Source organism: Peromyscus maniculatus, chromosome 16 (genome assembly GCF_049852395.1).
Source record: "Peromyscus maniculatus bairdii isolate BWxNUB_F1_BW_parent chromosome 16, HU_Pman_BW_mat_3.1, whole genome shotgun sequence".
NCBI classification, from domain to species: Eukaryota; Metazoa; Chordata; class Mammalia; order Rodentia; family Cricetidae; genus Peromyscus; species Peromyscus maniculatus.
Window position 1 is genome coordinate 38,644,911 of NC_134867.1, and position 21,954 is coordinate 38,666,864.

At 37.4% G+C, this 21,954-nt stretch overlaps 1 protein-coding gene and 1 long non-coding RNA gene across 7 annotated transcripts in view; one reads left to right on the forward strand and one right to left on the reverse strand.

The window, feature by feature from the left end:
• Ahi1 (Abelson helper integration site 1) overlaps positions 1 to 21,954 on the reverse strand; it is a 148,984-nt gene that overhangs the window by 77,983 nt on the left and 49,047 nt on the right. The window contains exons 15-17 of one of the 4 annotated variants that reach the window (XM_015998668.3): positions 21,538 to 21,678; positions 11,309 to 11,505; positions 4,079 to 4,105 (exon numbers count right to left, since the gene is read on the reverse strand). In XM_015998668.3, the coding sequence (XP_015854154.1) occupies positions 4,079 to 4,105; positions 11,309 to 11,505; positions 21,538 to 21,678 (365 nt within the window). Of the gene's footprint in view, positions 1 to 4,078; positions 4,106 to 11,308; positions 11,509 to 21,537; positions 21,679 to 21,954 lie in introns of all 4 variants that reach the window. The other 3 variants (XM_006980107.4, XM_042262218.2, XM_042262219.2) reach the window with 3 other exon arrangements.
• Positions 1 to 21,954, forward strand: part of LOC121823186 (uncharacterized) — a 47,803-nt gene that overhangs the window by 21,734 nt on the left and 4,115 nt on the right. For 2 of the 3 annotated variants that reach the window (XR_013045056.1, XR_013045054.1), the window contains exon 4: positions 15,322 to 17,729. This is a non-coding gene — a long non-coding RNA (uncharacterized LOC121823186). Of the gene's footprint in view, positions 1 to 15,321; positions 17,730 to 21,855; positions 21,941 to 21,954 lie in introns of those variants that run through there. The other variant, XR_013045055.1, reaches the window with a different exon arrangement.

The window sequence follows — 21,954 nt, forward strand, 5'->3', positions numbered from 1 at the left end:
TGATCCCTAAATAGTCTAGCATCTTCATCCCTAGTTTAGGATTTTAGGTCTTTGTTAAATATTTCCCTCTGGGAAGTCTTCCAGGATCATCCTCTAGAGAACAGGCCTCCCCCGCCCCCCGTCTCTCCAGTCACTCTCCATCCTAAAAGCTTATTTTGTTCTCTATCAGTTATACTAAATTACTTCATTCAGTTTGCCTTTGTATACATAATAAAATGCTTTCATTAATGCTATATCCCAAGCATCTTGAAAAATATTGGTAGGCACTATAATATTTGTATAAAGATCATAGAAAGTGCTGGGTGGTGGTGGTGCATGCCTTAATCCTAGCATTGGGGAGGCAGAAGCACAAGGATCTCTGAAGTCAAGGCTAGCCTGGTCTACTGAGTGAGTTCCAGGACAGCCAGGGGTACTTAGAGAAACCCTGTCTTGCAAAAAAAAAAAAAAAAAAAAAAAAAAAAAAAAAAAAAAAAAAAAAAAAAAAAGAAAGAAAAGAAAAAGAAAACTATCTGAGCCTTCAAAATTGTAATCATCAGGCTGAGGTTTAGAAGAGAAAGAGACACTTATTTTTATCAAGCACTTGGCGAAACTTATATAGGATGAATATGTAAGCGAATGCATAAACACATTATGATGTTGAGATTAATGATCAGCGACAAGGGCGACAAGATACCACACAATGAGGCAGGAACAGTCTTTAAAACAAGTGGTACTAGGACAACTGGACAGTCATATGCAATGGGATGCAACTGAACTTTCAGATCACATAAAAATTAATTAAAAATAACCACATATCTAAATGTAGTAACTAAAACTGTAAAAATTCAAGAAGAAAATAAAGGAGTATCTATATAAGACACAGGGCTAGTCAATGAGAATTTGTATAAGATACAAAAATATGGACAAAAGAAAGAAGATAAACTAAACTTCACAAAAATTAAAACATTTTTTCTTTTCAAAGGGTGGGAAGAATACACAAGTGGCATAAAACATTTGTAGAAATTACATCTGAAGGACAGCTACACATTATATGTATGTGTGCATGTGTGAAGAACTACTAGAAGTAAATAATAAAAAGACAAAAATAAATGGGCAAATAATTTCAACAAACATTTCTTCAAAGCACATTAAAAAAAAAAAAAAACCATACACCCCAAATGCTCAGCATCATTAGCCATCAGGAAAAGGCAAGTCAAACCACAACAACAGTGCCATGCCTCATCCTCTAGGGGGAGGAAAATAAGAAAGAATACAAAGAATTCAAGTACCGGTGAAGATGAGGAGAGACTAGAATTCTCACACCTTGTTGTCGGGTTCTAAAATGACTTACCCATTTTTAGAAAGGAGTTTGAGAATTCCTCAAAATGTTAAAAATAGTGATCATGTAATCCAAAAAGTGACCCACTCCCACACAAATCCTAGAGAAATAAAAACACAGGTCTACACCAAAATTTGTTCATACAACACAAGGTCCTGACAGTGTGAGTCTTAAAGCTAAGAGGTAGAAACAACACAAGTGTGGATAAAGTGATGAACAGGTGGGAAAAGGCAACATTTGCATATTTGGCAAAAAAAAAAATGTCGAGCTGATGCACAGTATAAATGGGGACACCTTGAAACCCTTAAGTAAAGAAGCCTGGCATAAAAGACCACATACTAAAGCCGGGTATGGTGGCTCATGCCTATGATCCAAGCACTCTGGAGACTGGGACAGGAGGATCACAAAGAGTTTGAGCCCAACCTGGGCTACATGGTGAACATCAGGGCATCTTGGATTACAGCGGAGAATGCTGTATAAAAAAAATGAAAACCCCAACTCTTAAACCCAGAGACAACACACTTTATGATTCCATTTAAATGAAGTTTCCAACATGCAAACATCTACAGAAAACACATTTGCCGGGCGTTGGTGGCGCATGCCTTTAATCCTAGCACTTGGGAGGCAGAGCCAGGCGGATCTCTGTGAGTTCGAGGCCAGCCTGGGTTACCAAGTGAGCTCCAGGAAAGGCGCAAAGCTACACAGAGAAACCCTGTCTCGAAAAACCAAAAAAAAAAAAAACAAAAAAAAAACACATTAATAGTTACCATGAGTCTATATGAATACATGTTATGTTTATGAATTGCAAAGGGCTGCTAACAGACATTAGCTTTCTTTGGGGGGGGGCTTACACTCTATTTCAAAATTTATTATGATTTTTGTATTATCATGTATGATGTATGTAGGCACGAATGTAGCACAGTGTGCATGTGGAGGCCAGAAGTCAGCTTTTTAGAGTTAGTTCTTTACAAGGGTTCCACGGATCAAACTCAGGTCATCACACTTTGGTAGCACATGCCTTTACTGACTGAGTCATCTTGTTTATTACATCTTGTTATGTATGCCATGTTCCATTAGTATCCCTGGGAGGTCTGCTCTATTCTGAAGGAAAATATAGGACAAGTGGATGTCTGGGAAAGAGGAGATGGGGGAGGCTGGGAGGAGTGGAGGGGGGAGGTAACTGTGGTTGGAATGTATTTTATGAGAGAAGAATAAATATTCAAAGAGGTATCATGATGTGTGAATTATATCTCAATAAAAAGCAATTTAAAATAGTACAATAAAGGTATTAGAAATGTTCATCTTTCCTAATTTTGATTTCCAATTATGTAATTATATCTTGATGATATTCTACATTTGTTGAATGCTAGGGGTACAAAGATGAAAGATGTTACAATCACCCTCAATGAGTTTCAGATTACTAGAGGACATTCTCCATAAATACTGGTTAGATGTATACAGACTATCAGACTCAACCGACATTCAGACAGCATTAGACAAGAAGGATACGGCACACGTTGAGAGACAGAGAGAGACAGAGACAGAGAGAGACAGAGACAGAGAGAGACAGAGACAGACAGAGAGACAGAGACAGAGAGAGACAGAGACAGACAGAGAGAAAGAGAGACAGAGACAGAGAGAGAGACAGAGAGGAAGGAAAGAAAAGGGAAAAAAAGGAGAGGAGAGGAGAGGAGAGGAGAGGAGAGGAGAGGGGAGGGGAGGGGAGGGGAGGGGAGGGGAGGGGAGGGGAGGGGAGGGGAGGGGAGGGGAGGGGAGGGGAGGGGAGGGGAGAGGAGAGGAGAGGAGAGGAGAGGAGAGGAGAGGAGAGGAAAGGAAAGGAAAGGAAAGGAAAGGAAAGGAAAGGAAAGGAAAGGAAAGGAAAGGAAAGGAAAGGAAAGGAAAAAGGAAAAGGAGAGGCCATGGCTAGTCAGAACACTGCTACAGTTTTATATATACCACACACAAGAAGATTTAGTAATCTTGGAGTGCTAATCACTACAATCATTGCTATCAGGAATAAGTTTCCTGAACATCTGCAGCCAAGTCAGAATATAGCCTGTTCTCTTTCCCCTCCCCTTCTTCCTTCCCCTTGTCTATATTCGATATCCGGTTGACTTGTGATAATTAGGTACAAATGTGATGGGTCCTGACTGATACTGAGCAGCTCAGTGATGGGGTAAGCTTAGTACTTTCTGGCCTATCTTACTCCATGTTCCTGCTATATGGATGCAGATGCCTATTCAACAAAATCCTTTCTCCCTCTGGACTGACACTGTGTCAAGATCTCTTCTAACCATTCTAACTCTGGATGTCTCATCTTTTACTATGTGACACACAACTCTATTTAGTAAATGACAGATTGTCTATTTAGATGAATTTGGAAAGTGGCAGAAGAGGAGGGAAGGATGTAAACAACTGTTGTTCTGATTCCTTAACTGCTTAAAGGTCGTGTGTAAAAACCGGCTTGCTTGTAAAAAGTGGGTGCCTGTTGTGTGCTGGACCTGCACTGAAATTATATCCCAATTGCTAGGAATTCTGGATCTGTAAAACTGTGAGGCTACTTGATAAATACTCTTCTTAATGAATTCTGGGGTCCCAGTATTCTAATTTTGGTAAATTGGAAGTTCAATAAGAAAAGTATACATGGGGTCAATTTTTGTAGAAGCTGTCAAGTCTACAGTGGTGCATTCCAATTCTCTGGTATATTATAAAAGAAACTGTAATTTTAAAGTTGACTTCCTGGTAATAAAAACTACTTACTTTTGCAGCACAGGATCGTATCACCTCCTAAAAGAAATACAGTACAATAAAGAAGTATTCATAATTTTATTTAAGTAAAGTATTGACTCTTTTCAAAACATTCAGATGTCAATCTTCTCATAACCAAAACCAGCATTTGAAAGTTTTTTTTTAATCACCCTGTATTGTCACTCTGCATTCTTTCCAAGGAGCTGCAAACTATGAATTCAAGAGACTTAATGACATTTTATAGTAAGACCAGCTTGCCAATGCCAAAGGCACTGACCAAAACTTCTGAGGGCCCAGTTTTGGTTGTCTCAGGAAAGATTTGTCTCCTTAATAAGCCTGGCATAAATATCAAAATTCTATCCTACCACAGAAATAGACCAAAAAGACAAACTCTGAATTAGTTGAAGTATATAATTATTACTATGAGTGAAATCAATGCCTATAATTTTCAAGTTAGCAATTTTAATCTGATAAAAATCTCATAAATACTAAAGATGGTAAAGAATTTGTGACAAGTAATTTTAAAAAGCAGAAAAGGGACTGCTTATAATTCATGGGATAAGTCCATAATTATCAGTTTTGAGAAAAAAAATCAATGAATAATGGATAAGTAGAAAATTTGCTACTATAGAGACAACAAAAATATTCAACTCCAATTAGAATTAATCGGTGCAGTAAAGCAAAACCAAAAAGCAAACAAACAAAACACCAACAATTCAAGTCTAGAACAAACAAATGAACAAAGAAGCTAAGGAGAAAGAAGAGCCCTAGGTCTTCCTTTCAGACTCTGCGTTTAAAGGATACAGTAAGTCAGTGTCTACAAGGAGAACTGGGGGCCCAGCCTCCTGGCCTGACCTCAGGCTACTCCTCAGTCTCTGTGAATTCCATTGCTCTCTAGGCTTCAAGACCCTCCTAGAAAGGGAGGGTACTAATACCCTCAACTATCCTGAAGTGTTTGAAGATTAACTGTAACAAAGCATGCAAAGCACTTAGAAAAGTCCAGAAATACATTATAACAAGAATTGCTAACAATGACATATATTACTTATCATTAACTCTATAGAATGAATTGCTTATGCAATAGAAACAATTTAACTTTTTCCAAAATGGAAATAAATCATTTTTAAAGTCACTCACTTCTTACTTCTGTGGTTCTACTTGGCAAGCATCTCTGTGACCACAGAGCTGGGCTCAGGTTTATGTGAAAATTGGAGCAGTCTTGAGTGGTCCAGCAGCTAGAGATAGGTCTGCCTGTCATCTGAAGATGTTTTCTCATAGATTCAGGTCTATAGATCAACTACTTGTTGGATGGTTTAATCCTAACAGGTACCCAAGGTTCTGAGCAACTGTGGATGTAGGCATGTAGGCAAATCTCTGAATCAGAACATTCATAATGAGTGTATCCCTGAGAGGCCTCGCCTGGGCTGGAGAATGCCTTTTAGGTACTACTGTGGGAGCAGCTGTCAGGTCTGCAAACTCTGAAACAAATGACTTCTATGATGACTGCATGACAGTGCTCTAAGGACGAGATTACCATCCCCCTCTATTTCCTTTCCTGATGATAAACACCTAGTAAATGCCTGCTGAGACGAATTTAGTATGCAATTTAAGCATATACAAAGAATACCTTGAACCTGAGTTCTATTAGAAAACATCCCTAGTTTAGTAACAGAAGGCTATGTTGTGTTATTTATCTTCTATAACTAGAAGAACCTATAATGAAAATGGTATTTGGAATCTACTAATATATAATTACAAGAAACAGGAGAAAAGACATCGTGACAAAAGGTAGGAAATCCTACCAACCTAAATGCTTATAAAACACAAAAAGAATGAAGCTACTGTAGGGTAAGAATACGTCTTACTTCATTCTTATACATATTACTTTATGTACAGACTGAAAGAAAATGAATCATACATAACATAAAAACAAAAGTTTAGTAATATCACTTTAGGCAGGAAAAAGAATGTGTTTTGTTGTTCTTAAGCCACAGACACTGGATAAAGATTTATTTCCAAAGGCAGCTTTTATATCAACCCAAGGCATTCATATTCTCTAATTTAAAAGGCAACTATGTGCTCAAGGCTGAACAATTAAGAACACAGAAATTTTCTTTCATAAAATTATTATTTCTCCTGTCTTGGATTTAATTTCTTAAAAATACTTTTTGGACATTATTTCTCTTTTACATTTATTTAATTTTCTTTTCCATTATCTGAAGACATAAAATGGTATCAGAAAGCATGCCACAAGAGCTAGGTACTTCAGGAGGTCAGTTTTCCGACTGAGTGAGGAGGGTGTCACTGTGTGTAGTGCTTAGTGGTTCCTGTGTCAACAAGAAACCTTGTCACACATGGTACTAGATAAGGGCTCCTTTTAAAAAATTTTTTCTACTGGAGAGGCATTTTTTCTAGATTTAAAAAAATAACAAATCTATTACAATTCCTTTTAATATGTGGAACACATTTGATTGGCTATATTAAAAACACTAAAATATGTAAGGACCAAAACAATGAAACAAATAAGTTAAAGTCATATGTTCTTAATGTTAATTGAGTAAAATACAACATAAAAAACAAACAAACAGAAAAATCACCCTCTACTCTACTTTCCAACTGAATCTAAGGCCAGCGAAGAGTGTGCCTTACACCCAAAGGAGAAAGGGAAGGGAGAAGGGCACCCAAGACTAAGGCCTGCAACGTCATTCCTGACAGGTCTGGTGTAACAGTGGTCAAGGTGGGCACCAAGGGAGGGGAGGGGAGAATATTAATGTATTAAGAGCCAGGCTCGGTGCCAACTGAAGAGAAAACAAGAGCCAATGAGCAAGGCTGCAGAGCTGGTCGTCAGGGAGCACCAGGCTAACACGATCTAAAGGACCAAGGTCAGAGATGATCCATCCTAACACTTCCTTTTGAAAAAGGGAGCCTGGGGACCTACACTAACAGCGATCACGTGAACAGAGCACCCTCCTCCTCCCCATTTTCACTATTTCCTGGTGACACCCCGTTCTTTGGCACTTAGGGGTAAGAGAGAAACCTCAAAATATGGTTATGGAATATTGATTTCCACTTGGAAGAAACAAGCTTATTTCTTTTACCCATTTCTTTGAGGTTTTAATATTTCCTTTAATGATAAGTGTGTGTGTTATTTTACAAGCTAATGAGACTTTCTTTAATTCATCTTAACATTTTCCCACATATATGTATGTATATATGTATATATGTATCATGTTATATATATATACACATATACATTTATATTTATTAGACAGAAATCTAAATGTATTTATATCTGGGGAAGAATTACTAATTTTAAGACTAGCAAATCTTTCATCCATTTGCGTAAGAGAAATATTTGCCAGTACATATTTCCAGGCTTGGGGTGTGTGTGTGTGGTGAGGTGATGTATGCTAAATCCTGGGCTCTGGGCATAGTAAGCAAGTACTCTGTCACTGAACTTTATGCCCATTTCCCTAGTTAGTAACTGTTTAGTTAACTTCTTATTCAGTAAAGTTTTATTTGCATGTGTGACCTAACATGTAGGTTTTTCAGCTAACTTATACTTACATGTCCTAACATTATAGTTATTTTTCCCTTCTGAGGTATCTAGGTTTATGAATTTACATCACAATATTTATATTATTTCAGCTTTATGATGTAATTACATATCTGGTGAGACAAGAACTGTCTTAAGTACCATCTGTTCTTTTAGCTGGCTCATCTGGAGAGTCTAGAGTAGCTGAAACACCTCTTGGCAGGTTTATATCTACATGGCTTGGTCTCTTAAAACAACTAATCAATGACATATGCAATAATTTCATCCGCACACCTCTGTTCTTATCAACAGTAGCAGTTATCATTATTATACTGTCTTAGCCAACTGAGAAAGATTTACATTTAGGATCTTGTTGAATCTTAAACATCCAGTTAAGGTGAGAAGTGTTAGAATGCTCATTCTAGAGAGGAAAACTGGGCTTACATAATGTGCTCGAGAGTCACAAAGCAGGCATAGGTCAGAACCTGTGCACCTCTGCCAGTGCCTAAGCCCTGGGGCCGAGAGCCACTTGCTACTTTTCACATGTAGTCTTAAGCATGCTGCTGAAATTAGCTCACCATCTTGTCTTATTAATTGGGTATTTTAAGTATCAATTTTTCCTTTTACCATTTGCAATGCAGAGATTTTTAAAATTTGTCTTTGAAATTTTTTTATTTTTATCTTATCCAGGGTATCTTTTTAAATGAAATTCTCAGACCACCTTTTGACTTCATTAATAAAAATTCTGATTTATTCTATTTATTAAAATACAATCTAAATTACGGTTTCTAATGCTTTGCCTATATTGCTCTTTTCTTGTACGTGTATGTGTGCGTGTGCGTGTGTGTCATACGTGTATCTGTAGGCAGATGTGTACACCTCTGTGTGTACATTTGAAGATCAGAGGTCAATGTCAGATTTCTGCCTCTATGTTCTCCACCATATTCTTTGAGACAGGGTCTTCACTGAATCTGGAGCTCAGTGATTGGCTAGGCCAGCTGGCCAGTGAGCTCTATGGATCCTGTGGTCTCCACCTAGTCTGTGCTGGGATTACAGACACACACACCACGCCAGCTTAAATGTGGGTGCTGAGGAACTGAACTTAGGCCCTCATGACAGTGAAGCAAGTACTTTATCCACTGAGTCATCCCCCCCTATCCTGAAAGTCACAGCGTCCGTTTCATGGCACTCTTGTTTTAAATGAGATTATCATTTCTCCATGAATGCCAATCCATTTTTTACACTCTGACTTCAGTCTGCCCAGTAGGTTTTATATAGCTCCACATATGAGTTTCATTTAGAATACCAACAGAGGTTAGGGAGCTAGTAATGGACTGGGGAAGGAAGGGATCTTTCGAGGAAGGGGAAATACAGCGCTATAGTGGGGTAACGTAGAAATCAGAAAAGGGGGGTTAAGTGGGGTGGGAAATGGGAGGACAAGGACGAGGGGGCAACGGGGAGGGGTGGATAACTAACACTAAGGACTTTTAAAAAGCTACATGGAACCCTACTACTATAGAAACTTCCTAATATATACCTATAGATCAATGAAGTTTAGATGAGGTTACCGTAAAATGTGGGGAACAATACAATACCCCAACAGACATCATAACCTTCTAAATAAAACTTTTATTTTTTGAGTCATGACCCAAACTTATTTCTAATAAATCAACATTATGCAGTTCAACTGAACTCAAGTGGAATCTAGTATCCCTCTGCCTAGTTTTGACTATAAGAGCAATTTATCCTGACATACTTAATGTTGTTGGCTAGTCTTCTCCCATTAAAGTCTCTATAAGTTTGGGTAGTACTTTCTTCTGCTTCTGTCTTTAAAGACTTCTTGGTCATTACAATAGTTGACATAAAAATTATACTGCATCATTTAGCATAAGCAGAAACTCACCCATCACACACACAAAAATTAGTTATTATAGCTTTTTATGTAGAAATTCTTTTAAAATAAATAGATTTTGTGCAGTATCTATACTTGCAAGATCTATAAAACCCGTCTTTTAAAAACAAATAGCTAATAGTAGCTTTGTTTATAAAACAAGGATACCAACCACTATAGCGCCAATGTTACACATCTGCTACACTAAGAGTCAATAGGAGCACTTCATAAGTGTATTATTAAGACTAACATTATACAATTGTGTGTGTGTGCGTGTGTGTGTGTGTGTGCGTGTGCGTGTGTGTGTGTGTGTGTGTGTGTGTGTGTGTGTGCACTTACATCACCGCCTAGAAGATTTGATGCAAGCTGAGGTCACGGTTTACCCTTTGTGTTCTGGGGACTACCTTAAACGTAGTAGGTAGTCAATAGTTACTGAGGTAGCTAAGTTTTATTTGTTCTAATATTGAGAGCTACACTTGGTCATCTCTTCCTCCAAAGGCAGCACACAAGTGTAGGAAACAGGGGACTGTCATAGGCAAAGCCCCTAGCAGCACATTATCCTCCATGGTGGCAACAGAGCAGTACCCATCAGAGAACAGGAAGGTAAAGGGTTAGGGGAAAATGTCAAAATGGGGAAATTGAAAAGATAAGGGTATTGATTTATCTCCTAAAAAGGAAGACAGGAAAGAATGGACAGAAACAAAAATATTAAAGATTCTGTATAGAAGGGAATCTATAGGAATCCAAATGTTCCCTAGATCACCCACCTATATTGAACAGTGAAAATTAGCCAAGCCAACCCAGGACATAAATATGCTAAAGCCCATCAGAACTGCCTTCAATGAGATCACAGTGTAGGCGAGGGAACAAAACGTGGGTGCACGACGCTCTTACGTGCTGGGACTGGACCAGACTAGCTGTTCTCAACAGAGAGCTCTGACCAGCACCTGGAAACTTGCCAGAAATGAAAACTCATAGACTAAGGCAGACACAGGAAATTAAACCCTGCAGGAACACAGCCTGGCCATGAGTGCTCTACTAAGCCTGCTAGATGACTCTGATGGACACTGATGCTCGAGAAACACTCAGGCTTAAGCTGTCAGAAAGATTCTACAAGGCTTTGAATGCGTGGACAGAAATACCTTGTTAATTATTATCTGTTCTTTATGAAGTAGTTTCACAGTAGTTCTCAATATGTGAGTCGTGACTCCCTCAACAAACCTCTTTCTCCAAAAATATTTACAATATATTTCATAACAGTAGCAAAATTACAGTTAGAAAATAGCAATAAGAATAATTTTGTGGTTGGGGGTCACCACAGAATGAACTGTGTTAAAGGGTCGCAGCATTAGGAAGGTTTGGAACCATTTCTCTAGAAGTTCTGGTAGTGAGAATTCATAGGACGAGTGTCTAAACCTAACAGCCCTACCCTCCATGATTCTATCGCGAACTGCTGACACCATGGTTTCTCTGCCTTTCCTAGTAATTACACTGTATGCATGTGACACGTGCTAGGTATGATTGTTTGGTTCAGAACCCTTCCTTATTACATCTTGAGCTGGTCTTTAAAGAAATGTCAAGTCCCGATAGCATGAGGAGTTGACCAAAATTTAGTTTGTATCCTGTAAATAACGACTTCAGAACTAGTACTTGGAAAGAACTACATAAGAATAAGAAAACCATGTTTTAAGAAATTAACTACCTTCCTTACATTAATCTTTGTTGGCATGGCAAAGGAAATGGTTTTAAATTTCCAACCACCATAAACAAGCAAACAAACAAACAAACATACATACATACAAATAAATAAACATACTGTGACAGTCTCGAGCCTCTGCTTCACAAGCTGAATCTTCCTTGATGAATTATTTTCAGTGTTGACTAATTCATCAATCTGAAAAGAGCCTTGAGGGGGCAGTTTAGGACAGGTGCATAAGGCATCCTGACTTTGATGTATACCAGGCAATGGGGGTGTCCCATTATAGCGTTTGAACATTTCAGCCTCTTGCTGGGCTACTGAAAAGAAAAAAGAACCAAAAATTAGTTCAAACACTCATAGCAAAAAGACATTCAAATATGTAAGTCATGAAATGGTAACATTTAACAAACGGTCAGAAATGGAACAGTACATTTTAATTGCTAGGTAACATGACTGGCAAGATAAAAAATTACAGACAATATGAAATCAAGGAAAATTTATAATTTCACAATTTCATGCCAAACAGTTTCTTAATTGAGCTTTGAAGGCAATGCAAATTGAGATGGGAGCCCAATACATACTTACATACATACTTATTTCAAATGCCTAATGATGCAAAATGATAAAAATCATCATTCACAAACCCATGTACCTAAACCCATTTTTATACATATAAAATATACATATTCCAATTTCATACATATGTCTATTATATGTAAAATATTACAATGTAAGTATAGTTTAAATTTTTCTCAATTTAAATACAAAAGATTTCAAATTTTTATAACATAATTACCATTTAAAATGTTTTATAATACCTAAGAATTATAATTCTCAAACTTATTCTCCTGTCACTAAATATTTACAATGTTTTGTTTTTTCATGTTGTGGATGTTGCATGAAAAAGTACTTTCATAGTTGGCTTTATTTCTTAATGTAATTTTTGTTTTGGATTTAAATCCCTAGACAGACACAGAGGTGGACGTTTTTTGAGAATAGCTGTAAACTATGGTGGCCGGTGGTGAGACCGGCATCGCCACTGCACATTATGGCTCATAAGATGCACTCAAATACACTCTCTCACTTGACTGGATAAATGAATCTGAAAAAAATTAACCCAAGGAGAAAAATACATAAAGTTACCATTTAAAAACGATTTCCTTAGTTATACAATACTGAAATGGAAGGCTTCCTAAAAATGACATGAAAGGAAGGAAATTGTGTGTGAGGATATTTCAGAAAAACAAATTTATTATATCCCATAGATTATCCACTAGGATTATGTGAGTCAGAAAGGGCCAAGAATTACCAATATTCTTATGGGAAAATAGGATCAACTTTGTTTCATGAACATTTAAATCTTAAGACAAATAAATCCCTACAATGATAGAAATTAAAAAAGCAAATGACAGGCAATGAGTTTTTATCTTTCTAAATAAAAATGGAATAAAAGGAACCAGATTTACTTTCTTGGTTGAATTCACCAAATAATGAAGAAAACACATAAGAGAAAAAAAAAAAGGAACAGATTTCTTTCCAAGAAATATTTTTCTATGTAATATAAGACAGGAGAGAAAACTGAGGCACCTAGGGAACAAAATTTAAGAAGACATTTATTCCTTAATCCTAGGTTTAGATCTCTGTAAAATATCTGAATGAAATAAAAACAAACAAACAAGCAAAAAAAAAAAAAACCCTCATAAGCCACTAGAGCTAGGAAGTGAGTTCCTTTAGGCTGCAGAACATGAAAAGAATACACAAAACTTAACTGGCTGGTTAACAAAATTATCTGTTTGTGTAATGGTAAAGAGATCAACAGAACAGGGAACCCAGCACATATTCAGACGAGGAGTAAAGGTAACCGGGAAGGACAAACTTGTCATCAAATGGATATTCATATGAGAAAAAAAAAAAGAACTTTGATCCATACCTCATACCATGTATTAAAATGAAAATGAAGCTCAGATGCAAATATAAAACATGAAGTTACAAAAGTTCTAGAATGAAACACAGGAAAACAATTCTGGGAGCTTCGAGTAAGTAAAATTTTCTTAGGTACAAAACTAAAATCCATTAGAGAACAAACTGATAATCTGTATTTCAAAATTTCAAACTTCTGTTCTTCAAGGTGCTAAAGTAATTAAAAGACAGGGCAAACCCTGGGAGGGGTGTCTGTAAATCACAGGCCTGAAAGCATTTGCATGCAGAACTCTCAAATCAAAACTGGAAGAAAAAAAGGAAAAGGAAAAGAGATGGCAACTTAAACAAAACAAAACAAAACATGGTCACCAATGTAAACAGATCCTGAAGACGTTCCAAAGACGGCAGCCAGGCACCTGAGAAAGCACTCAGCATCACCAGTTGGCAGGAATGAGCGAACCAGAGAGAGCCAGGGGAAAACAGCAAGCCTGTCTGTGAGAATGGTTAAAATGACAAGACAGTGACCTGCCATGTCAGATCTGCAGAGGACCAAAGAGGTTGGAACGCTTCAAGGGGAAATGCATTTAAAAGAGAAAAAAAAAATTACTTATGTACAGTGTTCTGTCTGCATGGATGCCTGCAGGCCAGAAGAGGGCACTAGAGCTCATTATCGATGGTTGTGAGCCACCATGTGGTTGCTGGGAATTGAACCCAGGACCTCTGGAAGAGCAGCCAGTGCTCTTAACCATTGAGCCATCTTTCCAGCCCCTGGAAATGCAATTTTTGTTTTTCTGTGAGCCAGTCTCCGTATAGTGAAGGCTGGCTTCAAACTCACTATCACCCTGACTCCTTTTTCCTGAGTGTACACTACCGTACGCAACTTGGCTTAAGAAAATACATCTGCAATATGATCCTGACCTTTCATTTTTATGAATTTACATAAGGGAAGTGAAAGTGCTTCCCCAAATACAAACTTGTACAAGAAGATGCAGCAGCTTTATGTGTAAGGGCTAAAAATTGACAGAAGCTGGATGTGCATCTCCCGACAGCAGAAGCACAAAGTGTGGTAGACCTTAGAATGGAGCAATGGCAGGCAGGGAAAAGAACGAACTACTGATAAGTGCTGAAACATACAAGAATGCCAAAGTAATTAGGAATGAAAACATCCAGACATAACAGAATTCGTGGTCTCTACAGTATCTGTTATTATAAACAATTCTGGAACATGGAAACCAGAGTGCTTTCACTCTGAAAAACGGAAGGAGCAATTAAAACGGGACACAGAACAACTGAAGGAAGACAGGTCTGCTCACTGTTTTGATTGGAGGAGGTGAGCTTGCAAGAACATAAATTATCAAAGCATATATTTAAAATTCAGAGAGTTCACTGTATGTAAATGATCCCAATAAAGCTGCATACACACACAAAGCAAATGATAAAGCAATAATGAAAGCAATTCACGGCTCGTGATATGCAGACAGGACCCACAAAAACCCATTTTACATGAATAATCCGAGAGGAAAACAAAGAACTGTGTAGCCAACAGCCAACAAAGAAGAACACGGTATTAAAATGCAAATAAAAATACGATGTTTTTTTTCCTGTCTGACTGACTAATGTATTTCAAGACAATTTTCTCTAAGCAACAAAATGGATAAGATAGGTATGTACTTAAACATATACCACAGTTACTGCATAAAATTATTTAAATAAATTACTGATATATGTGTGTTGGTGTGTGTGTGAGAGAGATAAAACGGAGTATCACCATTGAAATCAAGTGCAGAAATAAAATTATCACCACAAAAATAATACAAAATATTTTAAAAAGTGTGTATGTGTGTGTGTGTGTGTGTATTTGAAAAAGGGTCTCTCTATGTGTGTGTTTGAAAAAGGGTCTCTCTATAGTAGCCTGGGCTGTCCTGGAACTTGGATTGTAGACCAGGTGGGCCTCAAACTCACATAAATTTGCCCACCTCTGCCTCTTGGGTGCTGGGAGTGAGGGACCACACCAGGTGCTAGAATAATGTATATAATATACATTATATATTATATATATTTGATGAGCATAAAATGTTGGGCTTTTTAAAGTAAAAAATCATCTATGAGATACAGCACCTGTAAAAAATACAGATTTTGATATCCACATACAACCTCATCTATGTAAACTGAGGAGAAGAGCCAGCTGATACCTAGCATTCTCTCTGCAGACCATGCTGGATGAGTTCCAGAGGACAGGGCCCTGGAGGAGGCCTGCTGACCACAGCAAATGTCAATGACAGGTATTCCTCAGCACCAATTCTCTGTCCTTAAAGGCAAGAGCTGCCACTCCCTGTAGATTTTTTTGCACATTCTAGGGTTGTTTTTTTTTTTTTTGTATTTTGTACTTATTTTCAGAGTAACAAGAACATTTACTTCACCTTCAATTATCCAAAGATAACTTTAAAAATGAGCAAATGTAAAGCTGTAGAAAAAGACTACAGACAAGTGTTCCACAGGCCAGCATTTGGAAGTCTGCCTCTAGAGTGGATAGGTTTCAGGGCTGGAAGTCAACAAACGGACATCCAATTTGATGATCTCTGTCTTCTTTGCTTTGAAAACTCTGCTGCCTGCTTTTAGTTTTCTTGTTGCAAGTAAAGCTGCATCTAACAACAGTCTAGCATTCTAACTTCCTAGATTTTCTGAGAGTTTGTATTTGCCAACCACAGTTTCATTTAACCCTAGTGAGAAGCAGTCACGAGGATGTCCAAGAAGCACACGTCCTGGCATCTTAATAAGTTAACGGGACTTAACTACCTTTTCACTTATACTTTTCATTAAACTGTATTTCCTAAGTATCATAATATATTAAATATGTATCATCTTTTCTCTTTCAAATAAGATTTTTTTTAAACTGGTAAGAACAGCAAAAGGCACTGACTAAATATGACCTTAACTTTTTCAAAGTATTAAGATAGATTTAACAATGTATTAAAATATTGTAAATGGAGTAAAATGGCAAATCCCCAAATTCCCTATGGGTATTTATTTCAATGGAGCATGGTTAACATTTTATATATAAAAATGGAGCATGGCAGAGGCACGGGCAAGGGGTTAAGATCATGTAGGTGGTAACTGTACTTACTTTAAAGAATGTTCGAGACACTGAATGCTTTAGAGCTTATCCTGCAGGTGTCTGCAATGCCCTGCCAAAGTGGTGCTCGCTCCCTGTTTTCCTCCCGTCCCACACTGTACTGCTCAGCTCAAAGTGGGTGACCTGCTTCACTACAGAAAAGCCCCTAGCGTTTCCTACCAAAGCCTGGTTCATGAACTTTTTTTTGTACCCGGGCTCCATGCCTTACTTTAGAGTTTCACTGTATCCTTTGATAAAATAGAGAGGTAAAATTAAGTGTGTATTAGTTTTATTTCACAGCTTAAAAAGAAGATGCATACGTAAATTGAAATTATTTCCTGAGGGATGAACAAGTGACAGCAGCATTTTGTCGAGTGGCCCAGTCTCACCTCCTGCTGTAGACATCCTGGCCACATGCTCTCAGCTTTGGGTCACGGCATTCCTTTGGGGTGTGCTTTATAAAGCACCCATTTAAGCATAAAAAAGGCCTAGAGGAAGATTTCATAGTTCTTGTTTATGCTTAAGGCCATCATGTTGATAAAACTATGTATATTTCCTTAGTCACTAAATATTATTGGCTTTAAAAGCCAAGAATCTACTATGTGAGAAATAGTAAATACTTCAGAATACAATAAAGCAGCTTCATTAGGCCTTAAAATGTGGCAGCTTTAATTTTTAATTTTTTCGACTAGACTAAAAATCCATATTTAAAATCCCATCCTATAATTAGTACAATCTGTTATGATAAAATTTCATGAAAATATGAGAATTATAATATCTGGGCCTGATTTTGAATCATACATTAAAAACATTAAATGATACATAAGCTGTGGATGTTAAATTCCTATCACCTAGATATTCTCTTAATATGACGACATTGAACAGACAGCCTAGAATAAAATGGTAGATTTACCAAGACCTATGTGACCTTATGAAATTGACTTCATTCTTCTGGTACCTGAGTTTCATTATCTGCAAAATGGTGACAATCTTGTTCAAGGATTTTGGAAGTATTCCATAAGAAAGTACATGATATCAAATCTACTAGCGATGCCTTTCCATATTTTTATAAAATTTAAGAAATAATTTATTGTGTAAGAATTTTAATTCTCTTTTCTCTCTCCTACTGGACTCCAGGAGCTCTGCCTGGCGTTTGGCTGTGGATCTCTACATCTGCTTCCATCAGTCACTGGAGAAAAGCTCTGTGATGACAGTTAGGGTATTCACCAGTCTGATCTCTGGGGCAAGCCAGTTCAGCTCAGGCACCCTCTCCACTATTTCTAGTTGTCCAAGCTGGGGTCATCCTTGGGGATTCCTGGCAGCTTCCCTAGTAACGGGTTTCTCTCTGTCCCCATGATATCTCTCAAGGAGGGATTCTATGAGCAAGTGCATCAGGATCATGATGAGGAAACCTGTAGAGACGACCAAACCACATGAGTGGGAACTTATGAAAGTTGGACCAACAGCTGTGGAGCCTGCATGGGACTGGACTAGGCCCTTTGCATGGTGAGACAATTGTGTAGCTTGATCTGCTTGGGGAGTTCCCTGGTGGTAGGATCAGAATCCATCCCTGGTGCATGAGGGGGCTTTTTGGAGCCCAGTAGCTATGATGGGACACCTCGTGCAACCCTGAGGCAGGGAGAAGGGCTTGGACTTGCCTCTACTGGATGTGCCTCCCCATGGGAGGCCTTGACTTCTTGTGGAGGGTTCAGGGGGGAGGCTGGGGGTGGGTGGGGGGAGGGAAGAGGAGGATCTTTGGTGTGTAAAAAGAATGAAAACATTTTCTTAATTAAAAAAGTTTAAAAAATTAATTCTCAATGCAAACATGTGCTGCATAGGAACTATGTTAAACATAGTACTTTATAAACACTATAGGCAATTATCAACTTGAGAGATGGGGTCTCTTTTAGCATAGGCTAGTCTTGAATGCTCTATGAACCTGAGGATGACCTAGAAGTTTTAACTCTCCTGTCTCTATCTGCCAAGTACTGGAATTTCAGGTGTGTGCCTGTGCTCAGCTGTAACACAATTTTATGAATGTAAAGGTGTGTATATCCTGAACTGTGGCAGAGCCTTCCACAGTGTGACAAATAAAGCTACCACAGTGACAATGCAGCTCACTGATGAATATGAATTCTACTTCTAAAAGCCTATCAATTTTAGAAATGGCCTTTTAGTTTGGCTAAAGTTTTTCCAGTACGTTAATCAACTATGAAAAAAGAATGAAGAGTTAGCAGTGAGCAAGAAAATCTGAGTCTGATGCCTGGTTTTCTCGCTTGTCTCTGCAGCTTGGCACACAATGGGAGTTTCAAAAGGTCCCTATTACCACAGAAAGACAGTATTAATAGTCCTTCAGAGGAGACACTGCCACCTAGTGAGAACTCAGGCTCATTACCTGGGGTTAGCAATATTAAGAGCTTGTCAGAGACTTGACCCTACTTACAAAACTATGTCAGTATCCAGGCTAGGTACTGGTAATACACAAATGAACAAACCTACATTTTTTTGCTTCCTACAAGGTATCAAATACCATAGAAACTACACGTTCCATAGAGAAACTGATATGATATAGAAATGTTTTATTATTCAAAAGCTAACACATGAGGTCATTTGCTTATAAATAAATTTAGTGGGCAAATAAGAGTATAGATTTCAAGACCAGTCTACATTGATTCAACTCCTATACCCTGTAAAAATGTGAAAACAACAGTATTTATGTCATAAAACCTAGTGAAAATTTTAAATACACAAACAAAGTGTTTAAAACATAGTGCTATGTAGGTGCTATAATTATTCTTAAATGTATAGCAACATCATAGATACATAGTAGACAAACACTGTTTAATAACAAAACCTTTATTGCTAAAGTCTGGCTTCATAAAGTTAATTCAGCAGAAACCGTTTCTCTGCCCAGCACTTTGTTATGGGAATCCTCAATGTACATTACTTGTGGTACTCTGTGACTAAACTTTGTATTACTAGATGATTAACCCTTTCAACAACAGGCAAATAAGACTGCCTTCTGAAAGTAAAAATCATATTTCTTACCCCAAAAAAAAGCAAAAAGTCAGTAGAATGAAAGACTCAAAAGACCACAAGCTGAACATATGCTTAAGAGGGAAAGACGCTTGCTGCCACTTCACAGATCCTGCTAGAACTGAAAGATGGATGATACATTTAGCTACCTCTGTGGTCTCATTTGTAGCTTATTTAACTTACAAAAAAATGAACTTGCTTCTTTTTCCTTGAAGATTTCAGAAGCTATTTTAAAGTAACTTAGCTGTCCTCTTTCGTTTGAACCTCATGTCATTGGAACTTAGGAAAACCACATGTGAACTTCATTCTCAGAAAATATATGTTTGAGCAAAATATCTGTGTTGAAAAATAAAGTACAGGCAAAACTGTAATAGGTTAATTAAACCTTAAAAATGTTAATGAACAATGTAGATTATCTGAACTACTGAGTGCAGCCTGCATTCACTAAGTAAAACACGTCAGAGACTGAAGTAACTCATTTCTTTTGTATCTATACCATTCAAAAGAACAGTGCCAAGTTATTTAACTTCTTCCTCAGCTTCCCCTTTTTAAAAATAGGCAACAAAGAGTTTGGAAAATGTGTTGAAACATTTTGAGCTTAATTTTCTTTGTAAAGGTGAATTGTACCAAAAACTGTTTTGAATATGTTGCATAAAGTAAGTAATTTCATGGGCTGTTATTCAGATGTCATCATTTCTGAGATGCTCACCTTTCCAACCCTTCCTCCTGCGCACTCTAAGACAATGCAGACATTACATGCTTTTACCCGTCTGTATTTCATGCTGCAATACAGCTGGCCTGGCATGGCCTGCGGGTTAGAAAAGCTGACTTACGGAGTAAAGGGGAGGAAGACCATCTTTTCCAATTCCATTCCACGAAGATGCTTACTGGCATGCTAAAGCATAAGTTCCTGTCAAGTTACTTAGCTACCGGTAGATGAGCATCAACACTAATATTAATTTTGGTTTCTTCTACTAGAGTGCTTATCATTTTCCAGGGCGCCTTGACAGCCACTGTCTCCTAATGTCCTTAGAGCTCCCTTTGGTAGGGCAGGCGCTGTTCCTAGAAATACCTTTCAAGAGATGAAGGAATGGAGGGTCAGAAAGGCAGGAGGCTGCAGCTAAGGTCACTGAACTGGGCAGAGGAGGAACCTGAGATCCATGTCACTGTCCAGCTAGGCGCCTCCTTCTTTCTGAGCCAAGGAACCTCTAGCAGTGAAGAGAGGGAAGCTACTTGAAGACAAAAGCAGCGGAACTTACCTAACCTTTGCAGTGAAAATGTCACAAGTCTAAAATACAAATTATAAACTGAATAAAGATGGTTGTGAAATCCCCTGAGAGTCTGAGGTAATAACTGTGCCCTCCTCTCCTGGACAGTGGTTCCAATTACACAGGAATTGGGTGGAATTCTTTTTGTCTATGGGACACTGGAACGGGGTAAATAACTATTTCAGGATACTTGTTAGAAGGAGACATCAGCTTTGGACACTGGGTGACCTGAGAAGCCCATCTGCCCTTCTCTGTAATAGGGCAGCAGCGTTTTTGCTAACAGTTGCTAGGAAACCTAAATGGTATTCATTGCCTGACAATTCTATCACTAGGTACAGCAGTTGATAAATTTGAGTATGAATTGAAGAATCATTACTTCTCTATAAGGATCATTAAGATAAACCTTCATTTTCTGCATTCATTTTTAAGATAATTTATTGGGAAATGTATAATATAATCTGCACCATGAACAAATCCTTCAGGTTTATAACAGCTCAATTGTCTAATCACATGTATCATAGCATTAGATAATTCAGCAAGTATTAAGAAAATTATCTTTTGATATTTTTATTAAAGTATGTTTATAGTTTTACATTAATATTACAATACAATTGTATACTTAAATATATATAACTATTGTGTATATATATATATAACTCCAGCTTATCAAAATATTGAATGATGTTATATCACAGTCAAATTTAAGCAAAGAGAATAATAAAAACTTCATTTTTTATAATTAATATATAAAAGTTATAAAATATCTTTGAGGAATATTGTAAAATTAGAAAAGCAAAATCCTAATTTCAGAATAGAAAATAAATATTTAAAAAACAACATAAATCCAAATAATCCTGATAATAACCTATGTCACCTTTTTGCCTCTTTTATATAGTATATTCAAAGAGACTATGCTAATTTCAAGAATTATTAATAAATTTTATAGTACTCAAGATTTGTGGTCCATTATAAATATAAACATTACTTCACTTGCATTAAGCTGGACTTACCATGGAAATCATAAACATAAAGGAGAACTGGCTCACTCTGCCCAAATGCACAAAATGCAACCATATTTTCAAATGGATGGTAGGATATGTCTCGAATAGTTGACTTGAAGGGCAGGTCTGAATACATCGCTACTTGTTCTCCTAATGAAAAAAGAAATGCAACAATTTGTACTATGTCATACATTTCTCATTCTGAGATTATTCTGCACCTTACCTGAAAATACTTATAGCATGAGGCTCACATTATTTACATGAACACCTCAAATACTCCTAAGTGTTTGAGTACCACTGTGATGAACAATTATCTCTATTTTGTAGTTTATGGGCTTCTTTCTGAGTTTTAACCCAACCTCTTCAATATTTTGGGGAACAAAACACACAGGAAGTGTTTTGATGGAAACAGGTATGTATGATGGA